The 9,117-nt window shown below is 40.8% G+C and overlaps 1 protein-coding gene across 1 annotated transcript in view; it reads right to left on the reverse strand.

Annotated features, from left to right (window-relative positions):
* The window catches only part of LOC120879077 (thyrotropin-releasing hormone receptor), a 44,426-nt gene extending 36,001 nt beyond the window's left edge, over nucleotides 1-8,425 (reverse strand). Inside the window, exon 1 of the mRNA XM_040262135.1 lies at nucleotides 7,637-8,425. Coding sequence (XP_040118069.1) covers nucleotides 7,637-8,425 — 789 coding nt within the window. The remainder of the gene's footprint in view (nucleotides 1-7,636) is intronic.
* Between the last annotated feature and the right edge of the window lie 692 nt (nucleotides 8,426-9,117).

Below are 9,117 nucleotides of genomic sequence, written 5' to 3' on the forward strand. Positions count from 1 at the left end.
CATGACTTGCCATATATTCTTTGGGGAGCTGCTGCATACGAAGTTCAGTGCTGAGGGCACTGGGAATAAGGGCCCCACCCTTACAGACGTTAGTGGCAATGGGAAAACCAACAGGTAACAATTATGATACATGAGAATTACTAAACCAGAAGTAAATACAAAGTACTGTGGAAACAAGTAGAATACCTAACATAATGATTATAGCTAGGCTTTCAGTTATATAGATCTGCCTGAGAAATGCAGGGAAGGCTTGATGGGGTGCATGGGGGGGGCTGCCATTTGATCTGAGACTTGGAAGATAGTTGGGAGCTTGCCATATGAAATGTTTTCCAGCTGAGAGAAAGTAGCAAGTTCAGAGAACTACAAATAATTCAGTACTGCTGGGGTATAAAGTATACATTAGGTGAGCCATAAGTGATGAAGTTAAAAACATATAAAGGAGTCAAGATCACGTTTGTTATGCTAAGAGGTTTAAACTCTAGGCTTCAGGGAACTACAAAAAGCATTTTGATAACATATTTGTGTATTAGAGAAACCTCCTGGTGAGCAGTGTAGGATAACCTAGGAGATGGTGGAATGGGAGAGGCTTGGTGAAGTGTGTCCTGAAATGAGGCAGATGAGAAATGGCAAACTAGGGCAATGGTCATGTGATGGAGTAGGTCAAACATGAGCGTTTAGGAGCTAGAATCACTAGCATCTGGTTATCACTTGGGGTGGGTCGATAGGACAGAAAAGCACTATAAGGCCTCCTAGATTTGTGGTCTGGGAATCTAAAATAGGAAAGAAGAAAAGTGATATGGATTTATGAAGGAAATGAATGGATTTAGATTTAGTCATATTGGATTTGATGTACTTACATGATGTCCAAAAACCAGTTAGGTGTATGGGTCAGATGTCTTTGCAAGAGCTGTGTCCTGGGCTCTCATAGGCGGGAGTTGTAACCTTGGGTGTGGATGTAAGTAGGTGGAGTGACAAAGGTCAGGGCTGGGAAAGAGCAACCACAGTCCAGTTCAGGCTTCCCTCCATAGACAATGCACTTCCACTGTCCCACTTCAATGATACTAGACTATTCTCTCCCTGAACGTGCCCAGTCTTTCCCTATTCACTCCTCTCACAGTTGAACTTTCTTCCTTTCTTCTCTGTTCTCCTTATTGCTGCTTTGAGACATCCCACCCATCTTCACAGGCCTAGATCAATTCCGTGTACTCCACCGAGCCTTCCTCCACTCTTCCCCAGCTTTTCTCCTCATGGATGCTGTGTCCTCTATTGAAAAGCATTAGAAGTCTACTCAGGATTATTTGTGCACACGGCCGATAGTGAGCTCCTCGAAGGGGAAGAGTTTGCTTTTAAATGTCCTGGTGGCCTCTATATCTAGGAGTGTTAGGTGCTTTTGGGGTTATGAATGAATATTTCATTAAACTGCGGAGGATATTGAATCTTCCCCAATACTGGACTTCCCTGGTGGCTCAGATGATAAAGAATCTGCCTGATATGCAGGAGACCCAGGTCCAATCCCTGGGTGGGGAAGACCCCCTGGAGAAGGGAATGGCAACTCACTCCAGTATTCTTGCCTGGAGAATTCCATGGACAGAGGAGCCTGGTGGGCTACAGTACATAGGGTTTCAGAGTCAGACATGATTGAGTGACTAACACTTTCACTGTTTTCACTTTTCTTTGAATATAAAATGATCTACCATAAAATTCAGCTTAATGTTGACCTAGCTTTAACTTTTCACCTTTCACCTTCCCCTAACTCATAACCAAAGTAAAGGAGACTAAGAACTTGGTTACAGCCCAGCCTTCATCTGTCTGGAACTTGGACTGTCTGCAACTTGAAGAATTCACAAGAGAATGCATAAATAAATATAATTTTTTATTTTCAAGGTTAGCTGATTTTAAGGGGCTTTTTGGTATATGGTCAAATTGAGAATTCTGTAGGACTGCAGGTTTTTCTTTTTTGTAGGCATATAGACAAATTTATTTTTCTCTACCAGTGAAATTATAACTCAAAGCTGCAAGTATACAATTGGGAATAAACAATGTGTGTTCATCTAACCAAAGGGCACAAAACATGAAACTGTAGGGCACTTTCACTGAGGCAATTTATGGCAGATGGAGTTTTCCCAAAGGAAAATAAAAATAAATAAATAAATAAATAAAATTTTAAAAAAAGGATGTGAATTAGAAAATGGAACACTTTTCTTTAATAATTAAAAAATAAGATTGCACACTAGATATCTGTGTGCTAAGTGGCAAAAATTGCACCCTCCCATCTTAGAAATCTTTATATTATTAAGAATGTAGTTGGGCCCAGACAAATAGAGCAAATAAGACAATCAAAAATGAAAGATGGACCTATGAGAATAGTATGAAAACAGGCCCAGTAAACTTGAGAAACCTCTGATTTAGGCCTAATGCTGAAGAGTTTGGTATGATTAATTTGCCTTTGGAGCTTAATCATTGATGAGGCTACCCACACAACTTCAGTGATTTCATGTTTGCAAATGTCAGCCCTATTGCCACTATTACGCCTCTTTTCCTTTGTGTTCTGTTTTTCTTGTTCAGGGTTTCTTCTTTAAAAAGGTAAGAGTTGGAGGGAAGCAGGGGAGAAGAGACACATTTAAGCCCCTTTTCTATCCAAGTTCATTATTTTCCACGAGCACATCCTACTCAGATTGCTCAGTCAGAGTCGGAGTCAGGGGGCTGCCGGGGGTGTGGAGGTCACTGAGAAGGACAGGGCTGCGGGAAGGACAGCTGGTGGTACAGGTGAGGAGAGACAAAACCATGGATTTTGTCTGATGCCTCTCATTTGATTCAGGTCACTCCATGAGGCATTGTTAGTTTCATTTTATTAATGAGAAAACTGAGGCTGAGAAAAACTGACTCACAGTCTTATCCATTTTCTTTTACTCTGTGCTATCCTTGGGAATATTAATTTCAACATTTTGTGTAAAAGCAGCATGTAAGGTTATATATCTACGAAGTGAAGCGAAGTGAAGTTGCTCAGTCGTGCCCAGCTTTTCACGACCCCATGGACTGTAGCCTACCAGGCTCCTCTATCCATGGGATTTTCCAGGCAAGAATATTGGCGTGGGTTGCCATTTTCTTCTTCAGGGGCTCTTCCCAATCCAGGGATTGAACCCGGGTCTTCAGTCTGCCTGCAGTGCAGGAGACCTGGGTTCGATCCCTGGGTCGGGAAGATCTCCTGGAGAAGGAAATGGCAACCCACTCCAGTATTCTTGCCTGGAGAATCCCATGGACAGAGGAGCTTGGCGGGCTACAGCCCATGGGATCGCCAAGAGTCAGACACGACTTAGCGACTAAACCACCCACCACCACTTCCACAGGAGGATTCTTTACCAGCTGAACCACAAGGGAAGCCCAAGAATACTGGAGTGGGTAGCCTATCCCTTCTCCAGGGAGTCTTCCCTGCCCAGAAATTGAACCCAGGTCTCCTGCATTGCAGGCAGATTTTTTACCAACTGAGCTATCAGGGAATCAGCAGTATATCAGCTATATAGACTATAATGATATAAAAGAAAATCAAGCAAAAACATGAGAAAAATATTACTAAATGCTAATATACTATGGTTTTGAGAGGTAGGATACAGGATGCTTTTTTTCTTATGCCCTGTGTTCTGTTTTCCATAATACATGATTGCTTTTCTATCATCAGCAATAATAATAGCAACAACAGCAACAAATAAAGGGCATGTATTTCTTTAAAAGGAAGACTGCTTTTGTCTCTTGGGTTACCAACACTCCTCTTGGGAAGGTAGGAGGCTGTTAAGAAATTTATAGAAACAAAGACCATTTGGCCTTTTTAAAACTTGTCCAGTCAAACAAAACCCATAACGAAAAATTTGTCACAAACTCTTGGAGTTTCTATTCAGACTATGTTACACAGTTCCCCACTAGCTATACTGTTTTTTAAAAAAAGTACATTAGAGTGACTCAACTGAAAATGAAACAGGTAGCCTGATCTATAAAATAGTCTACATATCCCTGTGTCCTATGGAAAGCAAATATTTGAATTGAATGTGTTTATTCACAGTGTTGTCCTTTAGCAAGATACTGCTGTGTCTCCACAATGCCAAAAGATCCAATCAATTCTTCAGCCAATGATAAAGACATTGTATCTATACAATGTTGAACACTTGAGTTGACTGAACAGAGAGAGATCTTTTGGTATTGTGTGGATGGAGCTGAAATGTAACAAATGTGATCCTTTAAACTATGGCTCCAGCGTCAAAACAACCAATTGTAAAACAAAAGATTTAGTCAACCAGATAATTCTTTTGTCTACAGAATTCCAAGCTATTATTTAATTTGTTTTATTGACATGACCAAATATTTAGGTGAATCTGAATAACAGAAAGAAAGATTCTGGCCTGAGTTTTCTGCATCCGAAATATAAGTTAAAAGTAAACAAATCAGCAAACACAAACCTCACATTTGTCCCTCACATATAAATATTCTTTATATTTCCTCTAAAATGTAGTTCTCCTAAGCTCTACACACTTTAATTACTTGGTTAGAAAGACCTGGTCCAGACAGAATATTTATTAAAATGTAAATTAAACTTGCCCAAAAGAAAAAACATGCAGAGAAAATAGTAGAATCAAATCCTGGGGCTAGAGGAGGTGGAGGTTAGAATCTTGTCAAGATTTAAGAAAAGAACCACTGCAGAAGAGGAAAAAGCCAGACCAAAGGGTCATTGATTTTGGGCAAAACTGACTGCCCTTCATGGCTCTCATTCCATTCTTCAGGAGACGCCTCTGTTCTTCCAGACTCAGAACCGCCGAATTGTCCCCTCTTCATCCTTTGTATCTGACACGTTCACATCTCACCTCCTCTTTCTTTGAAACTCCTCTCTGGTTTACACCTTTAAATTCTCCTGATAGAGAATCTTGCTACAATACTTCATGCCTAAATTACTACCAACAGCTTCAAGAGTGGTCCTTCTTCAAAAGTAGAGGCAGAGTCTCAGCCTCCAACCCTGCCTCGTCCCCAGCTGTCAGATTTATTGTCCCCAAACACCACTTTCCTCACCACTGCTTCCTGCTCACCACTCACACTCTTGGTTGCTCTTGCACTAAGTTCGAAGTTCTTCCTTTGCCTGATATTTGGGATCCTCCACAACCCTTTCTTCTCATTCTTCTCTCTCTCTTTCTCTCTCGCAGATACACATATACACTAGCAATCCAATCTTACTTTCTGCTGTTCCTTCAAAGACTTCATTTTAATCAACCAAATCACTGCTGAGCGTGCTTAGTTGCTCAGTCATGTCTGACTCTTTGTAGCCCTATGGACTGTAAACTGCCAGGCTCCTCTGTCCATGGGGATTCTCCAGGCAAGAACTGGAGTGGGTTGCCGTGCCCTCCTCCAGGGGATCTTCCCAATCCAGGGATTAAACTCAGGACTCCCGCATTATAGGCAGATTCTTTACCATTTGAGCCACCAGGGAACCAAATCACTACACACTATTAAAATTCCCCAGTAGTACCCTGTCCTGGTCCCCTCTCCAAATCCGTACCATTCTCTTTCCAGCCATATCCTCATGACAACCCTAAATGCTCTGAACACAATTCTAAATGCCCTAATTATTAAAAGTTCGAGAAATTGCCAAATCCTATACACACCTGTTCAACCAGTGATCTGTGTTTAAATGGTGCATGTATAGTTTAAAGAATAAATCTATTTCCCTTACAGCTGCCAACATATTAACAGACCCAGAATGAGGCTAATTAAATACTCAGATGAACCAACTTTAGGTGTCCTTCATCAGGTATTTCATTGAACCCTCACACCAATCCTGGTTGCTATTTATCCTCGTGCTTAAAGATGAGGAAACTGAGGCTCAGAGAGTTTGCTTACCCAGGGTCATACATCCAAGATTATTAGAACCCTAAAATTTTAAAGCCCAGGGTTTTTTGGAGCCTTTGGCTTTTTGTTTTACCACTCAGCCTCTATGAGGACAGCCTATCTGTTAACAGCTTTGAAATATGAGTGTGAACATGTAACACAATTAGCAATTTAAAGCACATTATTAATGCTGATAGGTACTAATGACTGTAATTGAAAGGGAAGATATTAGACCAGACAAACAATTTTTTAGAATTTATAACAAGAATATAAATGAGTCCAATGAATGAATTTACTTCCTGACCTTCTTTGCTACAGACATTAACCCATGTTTAGTCTCTAATTGAGATGTACATACATATTCTTTACTCTCTTATTGTATTTGTTAATGTTTGCCTTGGCAGATGGCCAACAGATCTCTCTAAGTTTCCCTTAATCAAGTTTTGGGTAATAGATGGCCAAATATGCCTTGTATTAGGTAGCACTGCTAGATCCAAAGCAACAGAAATCTAAGAGCTGGCAACAGTTTCTCAAGTCTTCCCTTTTATCATCTAGGCACCTTTAATAATAAATGTTATATAAATCAAATGTCATAATATCATTTAAAATGTTGTATATATTTCTTTTTAGTGATAGTTCATTATTCATTTCATGCATGCCTAAAACATCACTATTTATTAGTAACTTACTTCACTATGTGCCCAACATTCAATACAATTCTTCATATTTCAGCAAATCCAGAGATTAGGAAGTGATAGTATGAATGATTCATCTGCATACTTTAAAAAGTACACTCAGTTTCTGTTTATGTACATAGGAAGAACTAAATTCCTACAGGATCAAAAAAAAAAAAGAGAGAGAGAGAAAGAAAATTCAACCTATTTGAATGAGCAAGTCTTGCTGATCACCTGTTCTTTTTCCTGTTTAACAAAGGAAGAAAAGGATCTGAAAGCCAAGTTCCTAGATGACTTAGGTGTGTAACCATAGGTAAGTGTGCACATGATATAAAGTATTCCTGCAACTGTCTTACAAACTACACCTACTGAAACACAGTTACACTTCACTCATATAAAACCACTGTTCAACCTTAACCACCTGACCATTCAGGTGATCTGAAACATAGCTATGCTAAATAGGAAAAAGACGTGTGAAAAATGCAATCATTCTTTGTCACAAATAAGCCTGGTGTTAGCCTTTTTATCAGAACACTTCCTAAGCAGAGTGCACTGGGAGCCTCTACACGCCAAGACATTTTGTAGGGAGCTGAAGGAGAAAGTGACAGAATCTTTCTCCACTAAGCTTGAAGAAGAAAACAAAACAAAGTCCAGGAACCCCTCTCAGTTTCAGTATTGTTTTGACTCATCTTTTCTCAAACTACCTTGTCAAATATTTTTCAGATGATAGAGTTCTTCAAAATATCCAGCTGCTGCCTACAGAAGCCAGAAATGGCCTAAATATATTGATAACATTTCTCAGAGAGGCACACCATTTTAAAGGTAGAATTCTAGGGTTTCAGTTTATATTCCCTTATATTTTAATAGCACACAAACTGGTACCCGCTGGTGTGCTGTCAACCCTTCCCATCTATTTTTAGATCCTCAGTTGTTTTAGAGATGGATTTAATATGTAAAGCAGAGGCTTACACCAGTGAAACATTTGTATGATTGTGTTTTAGTTTTGCCGTCAGCTAAGTAGGGCAAAGTTGATCCTATCTCACAAGGAACTGTCTCCCACATTTCCTCTGTGAACTCGGAGGCTCAGATTTGCTTACCTGCTTCCTTGAAGATACTGTGCTGTTGAAATATCTATTAGAGGTCTTTGAATTCAAATTCTTATTCTGATGGGTCGAGTCATTTTTCCATGTGTTAGAGTTTTCTTTAGGATCGGAAGGAATGGGATTTAAGAAGAGGATCCTAGCTATGAATCCATAGAGGACAGTGGCTAGGATCATTGGCACAACATAAAAGACACCAAAGTCCATCAGGTAAATAGGTGAGTAGTAATTCCTGGAGATCTTGTAGCCACAGGAGACTACAATAGCATCTTTATAGGTGCTAATATTGAGATCCAGCAGGAAGAACCAGAGCATACAGTAAATGGATGTGAAAGCCCAGACAAAGATGATTATCTTTTTGGCTCTGGAAAATGTGCAGAGAAACTGGGCTTTGATGGGGTGACAGATTGCTATGTACCGCTCAATGGTAAAGGCTGTGATTGAGCAAGAGGATGCATTAATGCCCAAGTACTGGAGGTAAGTAATGCAGAGGCATCCAACGTAGCCATAGACCCAGGAACCGTAGATGCTGTCCGTTATGTTGGGGAGGCCTGCGGCCACCAGGACCATGAGATCAGCTACTGCTAGACTCACCAGGTAGCAGTTTGTGGGAGTCCTCATGTGCTTGGTCCTCATGACCACCAGAACTACCATGATGTTGCCCACGATGCCCAGACCACAGATAATGAGCACAAGTAAGATGGTGACCACTTGGTATTCGAGGGCCACCACAGCTCGCGGCTGAAGCTGCGTTTGGTTCAGTTCACTTCCTGTCTCGTTTTCCATCTTTAGTGGCTTGAGGTTTCTCTGGAACACTTCTCAACACATCTTCCTTCCGGTACCCTGCCTTTATCACACTGGTTCTCTCCCCCTGTGAAGAGTTATAGTCCATATTCATTCACAGCGTCACAGTCACTTACAGGTATTCTCATGTTCTCTCATTTCACCTCCCATTTCTCTGCAGTAATAGGGCTCATTCATACTCCTGAAAACTCCTTTTATTGCAATCTAGTATAGGATAGTGGAGAAGGCAATGGCACCCCACTCCAGCATTCTTGCCTGGAAAATCCCATGGACGGAGGAGCCTGGTGGGCTGCCGTCTATGGGGTCGCACAGAGTCGGACACAACTGAAGTGACTTAGCAGCAGCAGTACAGGATAGAGTAACAATTGTGACCACTTTACAATAAGAGGGGCTGTTTTTTTTTTCTTAATGGACAAAAATGCTCAAGAAAAGAGACACAGAAAATGCTCCCTGTTTTGAAAGAATCCTCAAAGGGGGGGAAAAAAAGAAACAATATCAGCCACCTGAAACATAAATACAAAGAAATCTCTCAGATGCTTGGGGAAAGTAAAATAAAGAAGAAAAAGATACTGGCTGGGAGGCTGGGGGTTGGTGGCAGGGAGCCAAAAAGCTTGACAGAAAATTAGCATCTGCCTCCTTGGCTCTCAAAGAGTGAGATCCCTCTGCTACAAAAT

Source organism: Oryx dammah, unplaced genomic scaffold, assembly GCF_014754425.2.
Source record: "Oryx dammah isolate SB20612 unplaced genomic scaffold, SCBI_Odam_1.1 HiC_scaffold_19, whole genome shotgun sequence".
NCBI classification, from domain to species: Eukaryota; Metazoa; Chordata; class Mammalia; order Artiodactyla; family Bovidae; genus Oryx; species Oryx dammah.